Below are 24,174 nucleotides of genomic sequence, written 5' to 3' on the forward strand. Positions count from 1 at the left end.
CACTCTAACTGAACTGCTTAAGAGACATCCAAGTAGATATGTCAAACTATTCTATGTCAAAAATTGCTATCCTGATCATGTGGCTCTGCAGTTATCTCTGGGGGGTCCTGTTGGCTCAGGGAGAAATAGCTGATACAAAAGGTATGCCTATGAGGTTGGTAGGTGGTGTGAGGAGGTTAGGCAAAGGATGTTCATCATACTTGCCAGCATTGTTTGTCTCATCTTTGGGAGAACTCTCCTCAGTGGTGGTAAATCTGTCCCATTTGGTTTAGTTAGCCAATCCCACCCAGGGCAACCCAATTCAAGCCAAGGAGTAGGCATGGGACTCACCTTCTCACTTTCTTAACATGATCGGATTTTTATCTACCTTTCTTTCATGCAAGTAGCCATGTGCTTTAGGGAAAGTGAACCTGACCCCTTAGCTTCAGGGATGGGGCCTGATTAGTATAAATCAATCAGAGTAATCTCATTCCTTTAGCCAGAGTGATCAGTTTAACTGTTGGCATGTGACCTAATTCAGACCAGTGAAATTTAAAAGGAAATTTTCTGGGGGCTAACAGAAAGGAAGTTCCTTGCTCTTTTGGAAAAACAGTCTGTCATACTGTCTGTACTTCTCTGTACATATCACTTCACTAAACAAAGCAGCACACAATCTTTACTGCTCTTGCCAGTTATGATCTTAAGGGAAAACAGCTTTAGATCAAACTGATAATCTGGACAAAACAATGAAGAGTCAAAAAGAAATAATTACATCACTGTCACTGAATCAACCAGTCTTAAAGAAGCCCTCTGCTAAGCTTCCAAGTATGTCTGTGAGAGTGTTTTCTTACTGTTTAAGCCAGTCTTAGATGGTAACAGAGACACACACTCACAGAAGCAGATGATATGTGAATGACGGGAAAGCTATGAGAGTTTTGAATCTGGGTCTGACTCTACAGTCACCACTGAACCATATATTTCTCCCTAGTAGGCATTCAACAATCCTTGCTAAAGTCTGAATGCAATTTAATTTTTTATCAAAAGCATTTCCCTACAAGAGTACAGTTTTTATGAACTTTTTTAGTAGCTACAGTTATTCCAAACTGGTGAATATAGTATAATTTACTAAACCATTTCTGTAATGTTAGTTAGCTATCTAAGTTACTTCTAATTTTCTGCCATTCATTCATTCATTCATTCAACACTGGGCACCTGGCTAGTACTGTCAGGCACTGTCTGAAGCACTAGTGATGTAATAGTGAACAAAACAGGCAAAAATTCATGTCCTATGGAACTTATAATCTAGGTTAGGGAAAGATAAGTAAAAGTATAATGCCTATAAATTACGAGAAGGAATATTTGGTTGGAAAGGGGTATAGAAAGAGGTGGGAGGGGCGCAACATAAATAAAGTGATTCGGGAAGGCTTCACTAAGGTAACACAACCTGAAGGAGGTAAGGGAGCAGGATGTGAGGCCAAATGGCTGAAGAGTATTATAAGCAGCAGGAATGGCAAAAGCAAAGCACTGATGCAATAATGTGTCTATTATGTTAAGGAAGACTGAGTGAAGGGGGAGAATAAGCGATGAGGTCTGACAGATTAAACAAGACCAAACTGTGTAGGGCCTGTGGGTTCTTTGAAGGAACTGGCCTTCACTCTGAGTGAGATAGAAAGCCACCAGAAGGTTTGTTTTTGTGTTTTGTTTTGTTTTTTTGAGATGGATTTTCACTCTTGTTGCCCAAGCTGGAGCGCAATGGTGTGATCTCAGCTCACTGCAACCTCTGCCTCCTGGGTTCAAGCAATTCTCCGGGTTGAGCCTCCTGAGTAGCTGGGATTACAGGTGCCTTCCACCAGACCCAGCTAATTTTTGTATTTTTAGTAAAGACAGGGTTTCACCATGTTGGCCAGGCTGGTCTCAAACTCCTGACCTCAGGTGATCCACCCACCTCAGCCTCCCAAAGTGCTGGGATTACAGGCATGAGCCACTGCGCCCAGCTCACCAGTGGGCTTTAAGCACAGGTGAAACAAGATCTAACTCAGATTCTAAAAGGATCCTTCTAGCTGCTCTACTAAAAGCATACTGAAGTGGGGAAGATAAGAAGTTAGAATGCTACTGTAACAAACAAGGTAATAGTTAATGGTGGCTTGGAGCAGGGTGACAGCAGTCAAGATGGTGAGAAACTGTTATATTCTGGTTACATTTTGAGAGTAGTCAAGATTTGTTGATAGGTCACACTTGGAGTATGAGAAAGGGAGAGAAGTAAAAGATACTTCTAACACAGTATTTTTATCCTAAGTAACTGGATGCTTGTAATTAGAATTGAGATGAGGAGGCAGTGAGAGGAACAATTTTGGAGGGGATAAGAAGAAGCTCAGTTTCAGAGAGGTTAAGCTTGAAATTCCTATTAGATACCCAACTGGCTAGAGATATAAACATGGGAATTATCATCATGTAAATGCTATCAGACTGAATGAGACAACAAGTGAGTGAAAAAAGGTCTAGAAAGTGAGTCCTAGAGTCTTCCAATGTCAACAGTTTGGGAAGGTGAGGAGGGACGGGTAAGAGACCAAGGAATGACAAGTGACGTGGAAGAAAAGAGAGTGGGATGAATCTTCAACTGGAGATGTTAAATGGGTCATTAAATATATGAGTCTAGAAGCCAGAAGAGAAGTTCTGGCTAGAGATATAAATTTGGGAATTATCATGTAAATGATATCAGACTGAATGAGATAACCAAGTAGCGAGAGGAGGTCCAGAAACTGAGTCCTAGGGCCTTCCAATGTCAACAGTTTGTGAAAGTGAGGAGGAACCAGCAACAGAGACCAAGGAATGACAAGTGACGTGGAAGAAAAGAGAGTGGGAGGGATGAATCTTCATGCATGTGGCTTTTTCCAAACATTTATTGGGTATTTTGTATAAATAAAGGCAGAGGCTTTGTCTTTCTTTTTTGCCTCTGAATCTCTTGTGCTTAGCAGAGTAGCTGGTATAAACTAGTATTAAATTTTCTACTGAATCAGTAAGATCAAAAGGTGTGAGCATTTTCATGGTTTGATATGCGTATTCAGATTGCTTTCCAAAAGGGTCATACTAATATACCAATTTACATGGGGACAAATAATGTACCTTTTACCATAGGCTTGCTCTTACTTAAAAAAAAAAAAAAACCACACACATTAATTCAAAAGACTAAAATGGCAACTCACTATATGTAAAAGTCCTCAGATTTCTTATGATGCTGAACTATCTATAATTATCTATGTTTCTTTAAAAGATACACTTCCTTTGATATGAACTACCCATATCCATTGCGGATGGAGTCTTGCTGTTTTTCTCATTTCATCTGAGTAGTTTTCATACTTGCTATATATATTTTCTTTTTTTCTTTGGGGATTTATTTTATAATGTTCAGAATTTTATGCAGTTATTCTCAATTTTCTATTAAATTTTAAAATGTAAAATATTCTTATATTGAAAATGTATTTTACTATCATTCAAAATAATGTCTAGAATTCCTACTTCTACAACGGCACAGTGTTATAGGTTGAATTGTGTTCCACCAAAAGACATGCTGAAGTCCTAACACCTAGTACTTGTAATGGTGACCTTATTAGGAATACAGTCTTTAGAGATGTAATGAAATTAGGATGAGGTCATTAAAATGGACCTAAATCCAATATGACATGAACAGTACCTTTTAAGAAAAAGAGAGGAAATAAAGAGACATACCTTGAGAAGACAGCCATATGACAATGGAAGCAATCATTGAAGTGATGCATCTACAGTACATCAAGGGATGCCAAGGATTGCCAGCAAATACTAGAAGCTAGAAGAAGCAAGGAAGGATTCTCTTCTCCAAGTTTCACAGTAAACATGGCCCTGCCAACACCTTGATTTTGGATTTCTGGCCTTCAGAACTATGATACAATAAATTTTTGCTCTTTTAAGATACTCAGTTTGTGATGCTTTGTTATGGCAGTACTAAGAATCTAATAGACAGTGTAATGACATTCCACCATAGAACAAGAAAAAAAATAAGAAATATCAACAAATTTCAATATAGCCAGGAAATGTATGAAGCTGAAGCTTTAATTCATGTAGGTAGCTTTAATTCATAAGGTATATAGAGACAGACGGAGGAAGATGAAACCCACATGTCTGCAGAGAGTAATACTGATAAGCAGCAGCAAATCTGCCCCACAGAACCAAATAAGGATTCAGGAGCTAAAGGCATTTGGTACAATGGAAGGCATGGGCATGAAAATGAGAAGACTTGGTTAAGTCTGGCTAAGGGGCAGAGAGAACCCCATTCTACTTTCCCCTACTTAGTAAGGCCAGGCAACGACCTCATTCCCACCTCAGTAGGACACAGGCAGTTTTATTCTCTGCAGAATCTAAACCCCAGATACTAATTGGGATACTAGTCTGTGCTGAAAACACAGATATCCATACTACATGGTGAGACTGCCCCAGGCAGAAGATTCAAAGATCCTTCTTTAGAGAAACTAAACATGCCTAGGGAAAATGCCTATAGATTCTGACATTTGGAGATTTCCTAAGTAAAAAATTATCATCATTCCATCACTCTACACTAAAACCCACAAATCAACAAATGCCCATGGATATAATTACAGCACTTCCCATCAATATCCCCCTCATTCTAAAATATGAACAGAAATACTACTGGACAAGAAAGGAAAGCCTCCAGTATGAAAGACAAGAGACTACAACTAATACAAGAAGGTCAGAAAAGAGACAACACCAGAAACAAAACAATTTTTTTTCTAAAGTACTATAATTATCCATCATCTCAAATATTCGTCATTTCTTTGTAGTGAGAAGATTTAAAATCTTCTCCTTTATTTGTCTTGAAATATACATTATTATTAACTATAGTTACTGAAACTTTGCATCCATTGACTAAAGTCTCCCCTTTCCAGATCCAACCCTGCCCAGCCACTGGATATGCTACTTGGCTGATTTGATCATTCCACAATGTATACATGTATCAAAACATCATATTGTACCCCCGAAACATATGCAATTATCTGTCAATTAAAAATAAACTTTAAAAATACCATAACTATTATCCTAAGAGAGATAAGACAGTGCATCCATGAAATTAGAATAGGATGGTATATATATTAAAAAAAGGGCATGATCAGAGGGAACTGAGAAGAATTCTTAGAAATTCAAAATTACAATAGATGAGGAAAATAAGTACAAGAGCTCAAGATAAAGTGAGGAAATCTTCCAGAAAATAGAATGAAAACACAGAGATGGACAAGAGGTGATAAAAGACAAGAAAATTGGAGGATCAATCTAGGATGCATGAGAATAAGAAAAAGAAGCTTTACAAAAGGAGTCAGAGAATATGCTGGGGAAAAATTATTACCGAAGCAATAGGCAACATTTTATGGAAATCAAACACTCAAATCTCTAAATTTAAAGGGCTCATTAAGTAGACTGCAAAATGACAAAAAAAAAAAAAAAAAACCCACATCAAAGCAGTTCATTGTAAAGCTGTAGATTTTTTTGTTCTATTTTTGAGGCGGAGTCTTGCTCTGTCACCCCGCTAGAATGCAGTGGTGCAATCTAAGCTCACTGCAACCTGTGTCTCCCTGGGTTCAAGCAATTCTCCTGCCTCAGCCTCCTGAGTAGCTGGGACTACAGGCATGTACCACCACGCCCAGCTAATTTTTAGTATTTTTAGTAGAGAAGGGTTTTTACCATGTTTGCCTGGATGGTCTCGATCTCCTGACCTCGTGATCTGCCCACTTCAGTCTCCCAAAGTTCTGGGATTACAGGCATGAGCCACAGTGCCCGGCCAAAGCCGGGGAAGGGGGAAAACTGCTATGAAAGGGTGTAGAAAGGCGCTAAACAAACATACAAACAAACCTAAACATTAATGAGGCAATTATTAACTTCAGGAAACAGAGCTATAAAGAAAAGGAAGTGTACCAGTGAATAGTATTTTCCCCAAATGTGATTATGTATAGGCAAGGGTAGAGCATGAAATTCTCATCTACCCAAACAGGACATCAGTAAACACTGTCTAAAATTCAAGAGAGAATATAAAAACACCATTTAGATATGTAGAAGTATCACTGGAGAACAAGAAAAGGAGTGGGTAGACTTGAGGTAGGGCACCACTGTTAATTTCATTTTAAGTGTTTTAGCACTATTTCCCTTTTAAATTCTATTCATATGTAACTTTGATGAATCTTTTCTTTTTTTTTGGTAAGGACAGAGTCTTGCTATGTTCCCCAGGCTAGTCTTGAACTCCTGTCCTCAAGTGATCCTCCTGCCTCAGCCTCCCAAAGTGCTGGGATTACAGGTATGAGCCACCATGCCTAGCCAGATAAAAACATTTTTAAATTAAATATAAAAAATTATACCCAAAAGTACTGTGTTCATTTTGGGGTTATTTTGTTTTAAACAAATGACCACAGAGAGAAAGTTAACAGCATTAATGTTATAAATTGTGAAATAATTAGGAATGATAGAATAGTGCTTTACTCAAAATACTGCTTTAATTAAATAAGATGATGTAAAAAAATAATAATAATAAGTGATTGGGGGCTATCCCGGGAAACTGATGAACATTTAGTGTATTATTCCCATGGGAAAATGATTTGAAAGGGTAAGGAAGAAAGACAACTGACATGAAATTACCATTCATTCTGTACCAAGCAATATTCTAGGTGTTCTATATAGTTATTTCATTTGATCCTTAACAAGTGTAGGGAAAGTAAGTAATTTCTTCAAGGCCATACAGCCCCTTAGAACACAGATCATAAAAAATGAAAATAAACTATAGTGAAGTTTAAGTAGTACACACTTGTAAGCAAATAATTAAATTTCTATAACTTTTCTTATTATTTAATATTGCCAAAACCCAAAATACTCAAATATAAATATAATCAACCAGATTATTATCTTTACAGTCATTTCATTAGAATCAACTTAAATCTTACTTACTTGAATGTGGCAAAAGCACTGGAGCAAAGATGCTATTGCTGCCTATTAGAATAAGAAAAATTGTGAAAAGGAAGGTAACATGTATGGTTTTATTTTTTAAATGTTTCCATAGATAATATACAATACACAGTGCAGAATTTCATCATCATCTTTTGCCATGCTAGTTTTAAAAATATTAACCTAGAACCTTCTGTACCTAGAGTGGTTTTCCTTCTTAGCGTAAGTGGCTCCCTCTCTATCACAGAACTTATCTACTTGTTTTCTTATTCATCATCTATTGCTCCCTTTAGACTGGTAGAGGGGTCCAAAAGGTACTAAGTAAATCTTTGTTGAATGAATAAATTAGAAGATAATATGCATCAACAATGGACAAATGATGCTTTACTTCTTGTATTAATCAGTATTTTCACATTTAGATGTCTCTTTTCAACTAATATAGTCTGCAAAGGATTCTATAGTTCCCTAATTAAAATGATGAGAATTATCTGAGACCCAGGATTCCCTTTTTACCAAATGGTTTTCATCAAATACTTACCACAGGAGCTGTTGAGATCCACATCTAAAAATACACTAACGTCTGAAGAAGCAGATACCGGTGGAGTAGATGGTGTATTTGGAGGGGTTGGTGCTGACACTGTTGATTCCAGCTCAGTTTCAGCAATCCGACTAAAGCTTATTTTACATGGTTCTCTTTCTAATGGTGTTGGGTGACCTCGTAAAGTACCTGAGGTAGAGCCATGTCGGCCTGTGTTAGGCCTTATTCCAGGAGATTTTAAGGAGAAAGTTGATTTCCTAGGCTAGGAAAAGCAAACATAATCAATGTCATGAGTTTGCATACACAGCATTTTGTTTCTGTGACTTAGAGCTACCTTATTAGTCTTACTAGTTCTCAAGCATACAGTTCTTAAGCATGCAGCTCTTCAATCTGCAAGGACAGTCTATATCATTCTAGTAGAATCTTCTGGACTTGACTGGCTTAATTTTAAAATGAATTTTAATATAAGTAAGTCTCTTCAGAACTGCAAAAATAAAATTCTTAAAAATTTGTGTGTGAAAATCACATTTTGCTCCTAAAACACTTGAACCTAAACTTCTCTTTGAAAATATCTATATAAATTTTACAAACATTTACTGGGAACATAATTTATGAAACCTATTATGCTATATGCTTCAGAATAAAGGTCATTTTATTTCCCCTTCCTTACACTAAATGATCAACCTCTCTGTTGGCGCTTTAAAAGTCTTTGGAGGACATTCCTATGACTGTCCCCCACCCTCATCTCTGTCTCATTTTTCAGTTCTGGCAGCAGTAACCTAATAAAAAACACAGAGCTCCAGATCAGAAAACTTGAGTTTAGATTTCAACTATGCCAATATCTAGCTATGCAGCCTTGAAAAGGTTATTTAACCCCTTGGAATCTCACTATTTTCCTTTGTAAAATAAAAGTAAAATCTAAGAGGAGCTTTCAAAAAGTGCATGGCAAATGTCTATTATAAAATAACTGCATGACTTTCATTTTTTTCCCATCAAAATAAACTCATACTAACTTACTACAATGTGTCTGAATAGGACCTAGTTTGAGACACTAAGAAGGATAAGACATCAGTTTGTAAAGAATCCCTATTAAAGGAACATGAATTCTGCTAAAACTGAAGCAAGAACAAATATCAAACTTATGATGACGCTTGGGTGGAAGAATGGTGAAATTACTGATACTTTATGAAAAGTTTATGGGGACAATGGCCCAAAGAAATCAGCCATTTACAAATTGATAACTCATTTTAACAAGGGATGAAATGATGTGGAAGATAAAACCAATGGTGACAGACCATCAACATACATTTCTGAGGAAATAATCTCATTTGTGTGCTAAGTGAAGAGGACTGATGATTAACAACAGAAAAAACAGCCAATACCAAGACATCTCAACTGGTCCAGCGTACACAATTCTGACTGAAAAATTAAAGTTGAGCAAACTTTCCACTAGATGAATGGCAAAACCACTGCACCCAGATCAGCTGCAGAAAAGAGCAGAGCTTTCAACAGAAATGTTAAATGAGTGGGATCAAGACCCTGAAGCATTTCTTTGAAGAACTGTAACAGGAAATGAAACATGGCTTCCCAGTATCATGCTGAAGACAAAGCACAATCAAAGCAATGGCTACCAAGAGGTGGAAGTGGTCCGGTCAAAGCAAAACCAAATCAGTCAAGAGCAAAGGTTGGCCAAGCACAGTGGCTCATGCCTCTAATCCTAGCACCCTGGGAGGCTGAGGTAGGAAGGATCATTTAAGGCCAGGGGTTTGAGACCAGCATGGGCAATATAGCAAGACTCTATCTCCGTTTAAAAAAAAAAAGGCTGGGCATTGTTGTTCACACCTGTAATCCCAGCACTTTGGGAGGTCGAGGCAGGTGGATCACTTGAGGTCAGGAGTTCAAGATGAGGCTGGTCAACATGGTGAAACCCTGTATCTACTAAAAATATAAAAATTAGCCAGGCATGGCAGCACATACCTGTAATCCCAGGTACTTGGGAGGTTGAGGCAGTAGAATTGCTTGAACCTGGGAGTCGGAGATTACAGTGAGTTCAGATCACAGCACTGTACTCCAGCCTGGGTGAGAGAGTGAGACTCTGTCCCCCCCACCAAAAAAAGGGGGGGAGGGGCAAAGGTCATGGCAACAGTTTTTTTTAGGATGCTCAAGGCATTTTGCTTGTTGACTTTCCAGAGGGTCAAAGGACAATAACATCTGCTTAGTATGAGACTGTTTTGAGAAAGCCAAAGCTTTTGCAGGAAAGCTTCACCAGAGTCCTTCTCCACCACAATAATGCTCCTGCTCATCCCTCTCATTAAACCAGGGCAATTCTTTGAGAGTTTTGATGGGAGATCATTAGGTATCCACTTATAGTCTTGACTTGGCTCCTTCTGACTTTTTTTTTCCTAATTACAAAAAAAATTAAACGGTAACCACTTTTCTTCAGTTAATAATGTAAAAGAGAGTGTATTGACATGGTTAAATTCCCAGGATCTTTAGTTTTTTAGGGATGGACAAAATGGTTGGTATTACCGCTTACAAAAGTGTCCTGAACTTGATAAAGCTTATGTTGGGAAATAAAGTTTATATTTATGTTTATCTTTTAATTCCATTTTAAAACATTCTTATCTTTTCAATGCATTTTTCCATGAAAATCTTTTTTTTTTTTTTTTCCTGAGACTGGGTCTTACTCTGGCACCAAGGAGGGAGTGAAGTGGTTCAATCTTGGCTCACTGCAACCTCTGCCCCACAGGTGTACACCACCATGCCCAGCTAATTTTTTGTATTTTTGGTAGAGACAGGGTTTTGCCATGTTACCTAGGCTGGTCTCCAACTCCTGAGCTCAAGCAATTTGCCTGCCTTGATCTCCCAAAGTGCTGGGATTACAGACATGAGCCACTGTGTCCAGCCTCCATAAAGTTTTTGAAGTCCCCTCATACACCACACAATTGTGAAGATGAGATAGTATGAAACTACCTAACTTCCTGCTTTGCCTAAAGTTGCTTTGTGCATTTACTTCCTTCCATATCTTGCTTCATTTTTAGCTACTTAGGATTCATTTTCCACTATTTCTGTTGCCACTGCAAATCCCTACAGTAACCAGAAACTGTAGTGTCAAATTCTAGTGACAGAGGTGGGTTCCAGAGGCAACTATGGACCATATAGCCCTTATGGCAGAAGTCATGATCAAGCTACAAGAACCAAAATATGTTTGCTTACTCCTTCCTAGGTCTTTTCATTTATTTTGTTGTTGTTCCAGTCAGCTACCTATTAAGCTCTCACTTTCTCACACTTTTTTGTATTATTCTAGGAGGGATCAAAAGTGAACACATAAGTAGTACTAAGATAAGGCATAAACCAGATTTTATCAAAAGTGTGACATTTCCCGCCACAGTATATGTGATTTTAGAAATAGTACAGTACTGCAAACAAAACATCTAGGAACAGCCATTCGATTACATTTTTAAAATAACAGGTTGTTAAACATTGAATATAATATTTTTAAAAACAGAACAATTGTTTCCAAAAGTTTAAAAGACTTACAAATCGAGGTGGCTGTTTGCAGTTTCGAGGTTCAATTTCTAGTGACTTGTTGAACAAATAATCTGTAAACTCTTTTTCAGATGCACTTCCCATGGGGTTAAGGTTTTCAAAGAATCTCTGGAATTAAACAAATATCACAAGTGCATACATAACAAGTACATATTTTAGATCTTATTAAAATAAGATCTCATTAAAATTTTTTGCTGAAAATTACTTCATGATTTAATGCTAAAAATTATCAACAAATTAAGAGATCACAATATTTGAAAAGTTCACAAGTATTGCTTATTCCAATCTCTTTACTTTTGAATAAAATTATACAATTTCTGTGGAAGTTATATTCTAGTCTTAAAAGTTCTACTAAAAATACAAGTTTTCATTTATTATCATCTTAATGGCTCAGTAGTAGCCCTGCTTATTCCTTAGTAAGCTTTATTCCTACTTGTTGTAAAAAATGATCATCACCAGTAAGCTACCAAAAGGGTTTAGAACAAAATTATGGTTATAATCCACAATGAAATTTCGATAATCAGAAAAAGAAGTGGAGATAGATTAAGTTTTGTTAATCCAATTTATAGATCATTCTTGATCATTTATAATTATTCTGGAAATTACTTTTACTTTAAAAGTAGTCATTTGAATTACTTTAAAAGTAATTTCAAGAATAATTATAGGTCGGGCACAGTGGCTCACGCCTGTCATCCCAGCACTTTGGGAGGCTAAGGCAGGTGGATCACCTGAGGTCAGCAGTTCAAGACCAGCCTGACAAACATGGAGAAACCCTGTCTATACTAAAAATACAAAATTAGCTGGGCATGGTGACTGTCATCCCAGCTACTCAGGAGGCTGAGACAGCAGAATTGCTTGAACCCGGGAGGTGGAGGTCATGGTGAGCCAAGACTGTGCCACTGCACTCCAGCACAGGTAACAATAGTGAGACTCCAACTCAAAAAAAAAAAAAAAAAAAAAAAAAGAGTGATTATAAACTTAAACCTATCTGTGCTAACTTCTAGTACAAAAAATGTTTTTATGTGAGCCAAGCCATGATGGCTCACACCTGTAATCCTAGCAGTTTGGGAGGCTGAGGCCGGGGGACTGCTTAAGCCCAGGAATTTGAGACTAGCCAGGGCAATATGGTAAAACCCCTCCTCTTAAAAAACAAAACAAAAAAAAAAAAAAAAAACTAATAAAATTTAGAAAATTCTGTCTTTATCAAAAAATATTTTAAGCTTAAAGTTTTAAAGTAGAAAATTTAGGTGATTTAGCACTGCCAAAAAGAGAAAAGAAAAAAAGAAGCAGTAACCTTACAAACCAGAAATCTCATTGTTTACACTTAAATATTGGAATATCTTCCAATGATTTTACTGTGCATGTAAATATATGTATCTATATAATATATAGAAAAATTTAAATATACATACATACATAAAATAGAGAATTTTTCCTGAAAAACTCAGATATCAGTCAATTTTCATCTTTCTGAAGTTCATATTCAATTAACTTTTTTCCATGTGGTTTTCTTTTCTTTTTTTTTTTTTGAGATGGAGTCTTAGCCTCCCGAGTAGCTGGGATTACAGGCTCACGCCACCGTGCCCAGCTAACTGTATTTTTAGTAGAGACAGGGTTTTACCACGTTAGCCAGGCTGCTCTTGAACTCCTGACCTCAAGTGGTCCGCCCGCCTTGGTCTCCCAAAGTGCTGGCATTACAGGCGTGAGCCACGGCACCCGGCTGGTTGGCTTATTTTACAAAACACAAATTTTAACTCTATAATTTCATCAGATCGATGTTTCAGAATTTCTTTTGTTTTTTTGAGATGGAGTCTCGCTCTGTCGCTCAGCCTGGAGTGCAGTGGTACGATCCTGTCTCACTGCAACCTCCGCCTCCCAGGTTCAGGCAATTCTGCCTCAGCCTTCTGAGTAGCCGGGATTACAGGCATGCGCCAAGCTGTCCAGCTAATTTTTGCTTTTTAGTAAGAGACAGGGTTTCACCATGTTGGTAAGGCTGGTCTCGAATCCTGACGTCATGTTCTGCCCGCCTTGGACTCCCAAAGTGCTGGGCCACAGCGCCTGGCCTCTTATAGTTATTTTTAAATCTACAATTAAGTCATCATTGACTACTGTCACCCCGTTGTGTGATCCAATAGTACGTCTTATTCATTCCATTTTTCTTTTTTTTGGTACCCATTAACATGTTCTCTTTTAAAGATAAGCTAAGCAAATATTTACCCTCATATCTGGTTCTATCCGTAAACAATAAGGCTGATTCTGATACTGCTGAATTTCTCCAGTAATTTCAGCTACTTTTCTCCTCTTACTGAAATTGATTAAATCTTTTCCTTTCTTTTTTAAAAAATCATTATTCCCTTCTTCAGTCTTCAGAATATTTGTTAAATATATTCCTAGAAAAAAAAATATTTAAAGAAAAGTTATTTGAAATTTTGTTATTTAATCAATTATTTGGGAAAACAACTGATCTAATAAAGTTGAAAGGCATCCTATATTATTTAGCAGCTCTACTACTAAAATGTTGATAAGTCTCTGACAAACAATCATTAATTCTCCATTAAGAGTTTTTTTTTTTTTTAAAGAGAAATACTTTAAAATAAAAAGAAAATAAATGCTACTGGCTTGTACAAAAATAAAGTTGCTAATCTAAGAAATGGCAAATTAAGCTTTTCTTTCTTTTTTTTTAAGCAAACCAGCATGCACGTGTATACCTATGTAACAAACCAGCATGTTCTGCACATGTGCCCCAAAACTTAACTTTAAAAAAAGAAAAAAATAACAAGCAAACCCTAATTTCACTAAGTGTAAATTGTGTTAAATGTATTCTAACCAAATGTTTTGTTATTTGATTATAAATATTTAATGCCAAGTATCTTAAGTGATTATTCATCAATAAATTAATTTTTAAGCTAATTTCGGTTAATAAGACTATATAGGCTTACAAACTAATTGTTTCCTCAGAGCCTGTAATTTAGATAGAAAAATAATTACTTCTCACTCATGAACAATAAAAAAGTTTTTAGTCCCTTTTTCATGCATAATTGCTGATTCATTTAAATTGGTGGTTCTCAAGTGGAGACAATTTAGTCACCTAGGGGATATTTAGGAATGTCTAGAGACATTTTTGGTTATCACAATTCCAGGATGCTATTGGAGTGTAGTGAATAGAGGCCAGGATGCTGCTACAGATCCTACTACGCACACGAGAGCCCATCAAGATAAAGAATTATTTGGCCCAAAATACCAAGATTGCTGAAGTTGATAAAACTTAAGTCATTCAATTTCAATAATATATAACAATATTTTAATTCTAAATTTAAAAATCACATAAAAGCCAATAAATTAAAGAGAATGCAAATACTATAGATGTGACATAGATAATTATGATAAAAATAACAGTTACTATTCCATGGGTTCATCCTATATGCTAGACTTTGTATTAGGTAGTACAGATAAAACATGTTTAATCCTTATTTATAACAACCATATGAGATATTATAATCTTCATTTTACAGATAAGAAAATAGAGAGTTTTGTTATTTATCAATACAGAGAGCTAATAAAAATTCAGATATAAAATAAAGATAACCTGCCTCTGAAGACAGGTCTCATTTGGCTATAACATGCTCAACCTCAAAATATATCCATATTTAGTAACTTACCAAAAAAAGGCACACAAGGTGGATTGATTGACTTAAGTTTTACCAGATATTTTTTAAAGTGATCTTGACTTAATTCCACAGCTTCATCCAAAATTTTCCGTTTTCTTTCCTGCAATGCCTTAAAGGATATATAAATTCAGTATAAATTTTTTACAATTCAATCATATTTTATAGATGCAAACCTTTAAATTTTATAAAATTTTGCAAATTATCTGGAAAACAATTTTTTTAAATTAAGAGATGAGTGGTATTCCTTTGTAAACTTATCTGAAGTGATTTCTCCTCTCTTTATCTATAAATATAAAATCCATACTCATATAAATTAGAAGATAAAGCAATAAAAATATTCTACGTCATGCCTTGTGAGTTATTTTGATTAGCCAGGGTTTCAAGTCATAGCTGTAGAAGAGGAAAATTATAATCCCTGAACACTCAAATATTTTTCTCCTGAAAGATCTTTTGGGGCTAAGGGTTGGGGTTTTGGCAAGTAGAAGACAATTATCAGAAGGCAAGAAGACTTGAACAAAAATTTAGTCGCGTTTCTTTTATACTTGTTAGATTTTCTTATTGAAAATTAATTATTTTTAACTTCAGAAAAAATATATACGCACACACACAAACCCCCTAGCGAACATTATGCTTGATGGAGAACCATTCAGTGAATTTCCTTTAAATCAAGGAAAAAGCCAAGGGGGATAACATTTTAGTTTTTATTCAATACTATACAGAATTCCTAGCTAGCATGGACAAGAAAAAGAAATAAAAAACCAGAGACTGGAAAGAAAAAAATCTGTCACTATTCACAGAGGACACGACTGCCCATGAAGAAGCTCCAATAAATCTACATATAGAATGTTAATAAGAGAATCAGCAATGTTGCTATATATAAAACCAATAGACAAAAATAAACTGCGTTTCTAGATAACATCAATAAAGAAATCGTGATTTAAAAAGTATTCTGGCTGGGTGTGGTGGCTCACACCTGTAATCCCAGCACTTTGAGAGGCCGGGGCAGAAGAATCGTTTCAGGCCAAGAGTTTAAAACCAGTGTGGGCAACAAAACAACACCCAATGTCCACAAAAAATTTTAGAAATCAGCTGAGCAGGGTGGCACGTGCCTACAGTCCCAACTATTCAGGAGACTAAGGTAGGAGGATTGCTTGAGCCTGGGAATTGGAGGCTGCAATAAGCTACGATCATGCCACTGTACTTCAGCCTGGGTGACGGGGTATGACCCTGTCTCTAAAAAACAAATAATTCTAATATAAGTCTAGCAAAAGAGGTGTGCTATCTCTGTGAAAACAACAACAACAACAACAAAACCCACAAAACCTTATTAACTGAGTAAATAAATGAAGAAATAAACCATGTTCACAGTTGAAAAGACTTGTTACTATAAAAATGTCAGTTCTTCACTAATCTGTACTTGGATTTAGAGATCCAATGCAACTCCTATCAAAATGCCAATTTTAAAAAATGAAGCTTAAATTGATTCTAAAATGTATATAGGAGAACAAAGGGCCAAGAATAGGTTACTCTTGAAAAACAGTATGATTGGTAGGGACATGCCCTACTCTTCTCTATCAAAGACTAAAGTTATGGTAGTTTAGACAAGGGCACTGGCACAAGAGTAATCAAATAGATAAAGGAACAGAACAGAGAAACCAACAACAGGCCCACATATATAGGCATTCGACTTATGACCCATTTATTAAATAGATTAATATTTCACATATATATATATTTTTGAGACAGAGTCTTGCTCTGTAGCATAGGCTGGAGTGCAGTGGTGTGATCTTGGCTCACTGGAACCTCTGCCTCCTGGGTTCAAGTGATTCTCCTGCCTCAGCCTCCCAAGAAGCTGGGATTACAGGTACATGCCACCATACCTGGCTAATTTTTATATTTTTAGTAGAGATGGGATTTCATCATGTTGGCCAGGCTGGTCTCGAACTCCTGGCCTCATGTGATCCACCTACCTCAGCCTCCCAAAGTGTTGGGATTACAGGCGTGAGCCACTGCATCCAGCCTATTTCATAATATTTGACTAAGTATTAATATCTTTAATATATAAAGTTCATACAAATCAATAAAATGCAAACACCCAAACAAAAAAAATATATGTATAAAGCAGTTTTTCCTCTATTCCCCTCTAATCACAACCCACTCAAAAAATATAAATAATGTTAAAAGAGGAATATGTATCCTCCCACATTATTCTATATACTTATCCAATTCCAGGTTTAGGATTTGCTGTGATTTGTTATACTAAAATGGAATAATATTATAGTCATTCTGAAGCTTCCCACCCCCTAAAATATCGCAAATGTTCTTCCACAACAATACAGATAGATCACATTCACTTTGTTCTACAGCTGAACAATATTCTACAATATAGGTATAAGATGATATATTTAATCATTCTCTTACTGATAGACATTCAAGTTGCTTCCTGTTTTCTGCTACTACAACCAATGCTGCAGTAACAGTATCTTTGTACCTATAACTTTGTACTCTGGTGCATTTATTTCTTTAGAATTCTGGGTCCAAGAATATGTATATTTTTAATTTTAAGATATATTGTTAAACTGTTTTCCAAAAAGATTGTAAAAATGTCCATTTCCAAAGGTAATATTTATGTGGCTGAGTTTCTAACTTGTTATCCTTTACTTAAAAAAAGTCTAAGGTACAAACACAAAGGAAGAAATTTTAAATGAAGAGATTGATATGTGCAACTAAATAAAAATGATAAAACTTCCTCATGTCAAAGCATTATACATTTTTAAAATTAAAAAGCAGATAAAAGACAAACAAATGAGAAAATATGAAACGTCTAAATTTTGAGACCTTTAATACATGAAAAATCCATATAAATGAATCAAATGCAGCTGGGCATGCTAACTCATGCCTATAATCCCAGCTACTCAAGAGGCTGGGACAGGAAGATCCCTTGAGCCTAGGAGTTCAGTGCGGCAGTGGGCTATGACCATGTCACTATACTCCAGTCTGAGCAACAGAGCAAGACCTTGTCTCTTGAGAAAATAAATAAATAAATAAAAATCAAAAAAATGCAAACACCCTCCCCCCAAAAATGAGAGAGGAAATGAATATATATAAATCATAAAGTAGCCAATAAATATATATTCAACATCACTAGTTATTTTTTATTTTGAGACTGAGTTTCACTCTGTCTCCCAGGCTGGAGTGCAGTGAGGCAATCTCAGTTTACCACAACCTCCACCTCCCAGGTTCAAGCAATTCTCCTGTCTCAGCCTCCCAAGTAGGTGGGATTACAGGCACATGCCACCATGCCTGGCTAATTTTTGTATTTTTAGAGATGGGGTTTCACCATTTGGGCAGGCTGGTCTCAAGCTCCTGATCTCAGGTGATCCACCCACCTAGGCCTCCCAAAGTGCTAGGATTACAGGCATGGGCTGGTTGTGGTGGCTCACGCCTGTAATCCTAGCACTTTAGGAGGCCAAGATGGACGAATCACCTGAGGTCGGGAGTTTGAGACCAGCCTGACCAGCATGGAGAAACCCGTGCTGTATTTTCTCTACTAAAAATACAAAAAATTAGCAGGGTGTGGTGGTGGTGCATGCCTGTAATTCCCAGCTACTTGGGAGGCTGCAGCAGGAGAATCGCTTGAACCCAGGAGGCAGAGGTTGCAGTGAGCCGAGATCATGCCATTGCACCCCAGCCTGGGTGCCAGAGCAAAATTAAAATAATAATAATAACAACACAGGCATGAGCCACTGTGCCTGGCCTCACTAGTTATTTTTTAAGACATAATTTTAAAATGAGATTTTTCCCCCTAGAGGCAGGTGCCACTATGCCTGGCTAATATTTTTTTTCAGAGATGAGGTCTCTATATGTTGCCAGGCTGGTCTCAAACTCCTGGGCTCAAGTGATCCTCCTGTCTGCCTCCCAAAGTGTTGGGATTACAGGTGTGAGCCGCCGCACCTAGCCAGAAGCTTATAATACCAAGGGGCATTTATCATATCCTGCTACAAAACACCCTGGCAAAAGTATTAAAAGTCTTAAAGTACACAAATACTCAGACCCAGGATTTCCACTTCTAGGTTATTTCTAGGGAAATTAAAGTTCTTACAAAGATTTCTATGTATGAATATTCCATGATAAATTATCACAGGAAAAAAAGCCAGAGATAACTTAATTGTCTCACAATCTAGTGTTGGAATAAATTATGATTTATCCACAATAGAAAGCCATGCAGTCACTAAAATCTTGTTTTTAAAGATAAGCTAATAAAAAATAGAAAACTGTTTATGAGAAAAAGGCCATAAAAATCTACGTACAATCCCAATTTTGTTATTAAAAGTATATATGCAAAATATCTTTCTATATTTTCTATATCTTCTGAATTTTCAATAGTAAATGCTAGACACATATAATTTAAAAATAAAATAATTTTTTGTGGGGGACAGAATCTCACTCTGTCACCCAGTCTGGAGTGCAACGGCAAGATCTTGACTCACTGCAAACTCTGCCTCCTGGGCTGAAGCAATTCTCCTGTCTCAGCCTCCTGGGTAGCTGGGATTACAGGCATGTACCACCACACCCGGCTAATTTTTGTATTTTTAGTAGAGATGGGGGTTTTGCCATGTTGGCCAGGCTGATCTCGAACTCCTGAGCTCAGGTGATCTGCCTGCCTCAGCCTCCCAAAGTGCTGGGATTACAGATGTAAGCCACAGCGCAAAGCCAAATTTAAGTTTTTAGAAGAGTTCTTCCTATGTTAGTCTATTGTTGACTTTCTAAAAGAGATTAAGATATTATTTGTATTTTTAATTTAAAATCCTTTGTCATTTAAGAATATCAATCAATGTGCTATTGAATAAATCCACTTGGAACTTCATTACATTTAGGAAAGTACATTACATGGTGATGTAAGTCTCATATTCTTTGCTGAATAGACACTGATATATTTTCTAATATAAGCCTAGGATTCACATATTATTATATATCATATCCACATCAGCTAATGTATCAGCATATTTTCTAATATGTCTATATTACTATGTTTAAGAAGCAAGGATAAATTTACAAAGAACTTACTAAAAAGATAGGTGGTAGATGAGATTAATTTTATGGTAATCTTATCATACCCGAGAAAAATAAAAAGGTTATAAGCCTAAAACTTACCTCAAAGGTATGGTCTAGTCTGTATACTGACACTGAATTCACTGCACTGACTATCTCCAATACGCCATTGAAATTATTCAAATCTTGAAAAACTTGCAGAATTTCTATAATTCTACTTAGTATTGCCACCCGTTCTTCAAAATTTTCTGCTTCCACAATGCATCTAACAACAACAAAAATTCATGGCTTAGAAAAGTTTCACTTTACTCAGAAAACAAGTTAACTATGTGTAGCCAGAATGTTAGCTTAAATATGACTTAATATTACGGCTATTAGGAAGTAGTAAGATAGAGTAAATTAAAACTTACTTTTCAAACCAGAGGGTGAGATTTGTGGTATGGCGAATCATTTTTAATAAATTTGGAGAATTTATTTCTTTATCTTCTTTGGTCCACACACTCCCTACAAGTTCAGAAGGTTGAACTTTCCTATGGAATTAAAAATCAGTGCAACTTAACCTACAAAGAATTAGTATTACTTAAAGATCTTCTAAAACTTAAGAAAAAGACAACACAAAAGATAGATGAACACATATGTGAACAAGTAATTCTGAGAGGAATAGACCCAAATAGCTACAAACACGAAAACATAATTTATCTCTTACTCAAGGAAAATAACATAAAACCACAATTAAATCCCTTTTTACTCTTATTAGACTAACAAAAGTATGACAATTCTGAATGGGTAAAAATATAATATAACAGGAATACCAATATGGAAGTAAAAATTGACACAACCACTTTGTAAAAACAATTTGGCAAGATCTCATAGTACTGAAGAGACATATACCTAATGACTCAGCAATTCTACTCTTAGGTATGCATCTATCCTAGATAAACTCTTACACAAAATTATAAGAATTAGGCACAGTGGCTCATGCCTATAATCCCAGCACTTTGGGGGGCTAAGGTGGACAGATCACTTGAGGTCAAAAGTTCAAGAACAGCCTGGCCAACAAGGTGAAACCCGAACTCTACTAAAAACACACAAAAAATTAGCCAGGTGTAGTGGTGTATGCCTGTAGTCCTAGGTACCCGGGAGGCTGATGCAGGAGAATATAATTTGAACCCAGGAGGAAGAGGTTGCAGTGAGCCAAGATCACGCCACTGCACTCCACCCTGGGCAACGGAGTGAGACTATCTCAAAACAAACAAACAAACACACAAAAAACAAAGATATAAGAAAATGTTTGCAAGAATGTTCAGTGAAGCATTATTTGCAAGAGTGAAAAATCCCAAACAACCTAGAGGCTCATCATCCAGAGACTGGATAAATTGTGGAGTATAAATATAATGGAATACTACACAGCATCTACAATAAGCTAACTAGAACTGTATTCATTGACTTGAACAAATGCCAAAAACAATTTAAGTAAAAAGCATGTTGCAGAATGATACATAAGTAAATGCAGTTTAAAAAATGTGCAAAACAAGCTGAGGTGTAGACCTACAATCCCAGCTACTTGGGAGGATGAAGTGGAAGGATTGCTTGAGGCCAGGAATTTGAGACTATCCTGGGCAACATAATGAGATTCCATCTCAAAAAAATAAAATAAAATAAAAACAAAGGGCACAGTAGTTCCCGCCTGTAGTTCCTGCTACTGGAAGACTGAGGTGGGAAGACTGCTTGAGCCCAGAGTTTGGGGATGCAGTGAGCTATGATCATACCACTGCAGCCCAGCCTGGGTGACAGAGTGAGACCCCACTTTAAACAAACAAACAAACAAAAAAACAGCTGGGCACTGTGGTTCACACCCATAATCCTGGCATTTTGGGAGGTTGAGGTGAAAGGCCAACTTGAGGCCAAGATCAAGACCATCCTGGGCAACATAGCAAGACTTCATCTCTGTGAATTTTTTTTTTTAATTAGCCAGGTATGGTGGCGTGTACCTGTAGTTCTAGCTACTTAAGAGTCTGAGGCAGGAGGACTGCTCGAGTCCAGGAGTTCAAGGATGCAGTGAGCTATGACTGCGCCACTGTACTCCAGCCTAGGCAAAAAAGTGAGACCTTGTTTCTTTAAAAAAAAAAAAAGCACAAAACAATGCTATATATTGTTTATGAATCTCTGTGCCTGTACATAAATTATAAAGATATTTTAAAAAATAGTAAACATCAAATTCAGGGTGCTGGTTATTTCTTACAGGAAAGAGAACAATAAGATTGGGGAGAATTATACAAAGGATTTCAATTTTATCTAAAATGTTTTTGTTGTTCATGAATATGCATTATATTAAAGTATTTAATTAAAACTCAGATAAAATCTGCTCTCTGTATCATTGTATACAGTGAGTTATAATTACATAATTTAAAAACTGGGCAAGTACAGTGGCTCACACCTGTAATCTCAGCACCCTGGGAGGCCAAGGCAGGTGAATTGCTTCAGGCCAGGAGTTAGTGGCCAGCCTGGGCAACACAGTGAGGACCTATCTCTGTTTTTTTTCACTGACCAGTGGCATTGCCATTAATGGCCTACAGACTTGGTTATTCATTAAAAAAATATTTTTTCATCAGTAGATTTGTGTACAAATAAGTACTTACTAACAGTTTCTGAAATGTTTTCTTAAAGTGGCTCTATTATTTCACCAGAAATTTAGTTCACAAGGCTGGGCGCAGTGGCTCATGCCTATAATCCCAGCACTTTGGGAGGCTGAGGTGGGTGGATCACTGGAGGTCAGGAGCTTGTGACCACCCTGGCCAACATGGTGAAACCCTGTCTCTACTAAAAATACAAACAATTAGCCGGGCGCGGTGGCACACACCTATAATCCCAGCTACTCAGGAGCTGAGGCAGGAACATCACTTGAACCCAGGGAGGCAGAGGTTGCAGTGAGCCAAGATCACACAACTGCACTCCAGCCTGGGTGACAGAGTGAGATTCCAACTCAAAAAAAAAGAAAAAAGAAAATTAAAAAGAAATTTAGTTTACAAATGATGTCAATATTAGGTATTTCTCTATGTCCTGAAAGTAGGTCCACATGAAGTGATGATGTGTTTTGTTTTCCTGGTGTCCATTCATGTAACAATTACATTGTGAGAAAAAATGTGATGCAGTACTATTTGCCTTTTTACCTCAAGTAACAAACGTGATGCAATACTATTTGTTTTACCTCAAAAAATCAAGTAACCTTCATTTCTACCTATCACAAATCCCACAACATAAACAAAGCTACCTGGATTCTAAATTACTTAAAATATGACATTCTGAGTCAGATGCTGACAACTTCTGGTGGGTGTGCTAAAAGTCTGGTTCTGAATGGCATAGCCAGTGCAACCTAGGCAAATTCTAAAGAATGTGAACATAATATCATAAAGGTACCTTACTATATTACCCATTAGCATTAAATTTTACATATTCTTGCTTTTCCCTGTGTAATCTCTATTTAAAAATTGGCTGCTAATCAGGATAACTCCTTGGGGATGTTTTTATTTTATTGTTGAGACAGGGTCTTGCTCTGTCACTCAGGCTGGAGCACAGTGGCATGATCTCGGTTCACTGCAGCCTTGACCTCAAGTTGCCTTCCTGCCTCAGCCTCCTGAGCAGCTGGGAGTAGAGGTCCAAGCCACCATGCCTGGCTATTTTTTGTAGGACAGGGTTTTGCCATGTTGCTCAGGCTGGTCTTGAACTCCTGGTCTCAAGTGATCTGCCCGCCTAGGCCCCCCTAAAGTGCTAGGATTACAGGCATGAGCCATCATGCCCAGCCAAGCATATTTATATTTTAAAAGGGGCTCCTATGCTACTCACGATAGCTATGATATGGAATCAACCTAAATGTCCAATAATAGATGGATGAATAAAGAAAATGTGGTATATATACACAATGGAATACTATTCGGCCATAAAAAAGAACGAAGGCTTGTCATTCACATCAACATGGATGAGCCTGGAGGACCTTACGTTAAGCAAAATAAATCAGGCACAGAAAGAAAAATATAATATGTTCTGACATATTTTTTAGTTTCATATACAGAAGCTAAAATATTATGAACTCAAGGAAGTAGAAAGTAGAACTGCAGCTATTAGTGGCTGGGAAGGATTGGGAGGAGGGGAAAACGGAGAGGTTGGTATAGAAAAGTTTTTGATGGAATGATAATGGTAGTGACATTTTTCGACAGAGAGCTGTTATATACAAGACCTATACTCTTTATAGGAGCCTGAGTTGTAAACGAGAAAATAAAACCCCTCTCACACAATATTTTATTCACTTGGCTGCTAAGAGCCTACCATCCATACCACCTGACTTGGCTGACTGACCTCAAAATAAACTAAGCTGAGAAATTATCAGGAGTTGGAGAGGGGTGGTGGACTTGAAAA

General features: G+C 36.9%; 1 protein-coding gene across 3 annotated transcripts in view; it reads right to left on the reverse strand.

Moving 5' to 3' along the window:
- SOS2 (SOS Ras/Rho guanine nucleotide exchange factor 2) overlaps positions 1-24,174 on the reverse strand; it is a 118,643-nt gene that overhangs the window by 4,313 nt on the left and 90,156 nt on the right. For all 3 annotated transcript variants that reach the window (XM_032244540.1, XM_032244539.1, XM_032244541.1), the window contains 7 exons: positions 20,172-20,291; positions 19,864-20,026; positions 14,701-14,818; positions 13,259-13,431; positions 11,033-11,149; positions 7,493-7,754; positions 6,958-6,999 (listed from right to left, as the gene is read on the reverse strand). In XM_032244540.1, coding sequence (XP_032100431.1) covers positions 6,958-6,999; positions 7,493-7,754; positions 11,033-11,149; positions 13,259-13,431; positions 14,701-14,818; positions 19,864-20,026; positions 20,172-20,291 — 995 coding nt within the window. The remainder of the gene's footprint in view (positions 1-6,957; positions 7,000-7,492; positions 7,755-11,032; positions 11,150-13,258; positions 13,432-14,700; positions 14,819-19,863; positions 20,027-20,171; positions 20,292-24,174) is intronic.

Source organism: Sapajus apella, unplaced genomic scaffold (genome assembly GCF_009761245.1).
Source record: "Sapajus apella isolate SASKATOON/1434 unplaced genomic scaffold, GSC_monkey_1.0 scaffold55, whole genome shotgun sequence".
Lineage (NCBI taxonomy): Eukaryota > Metazoa > Chordata > Mammalia > Primates > Cebidae > Sapajus > Sapajus apella.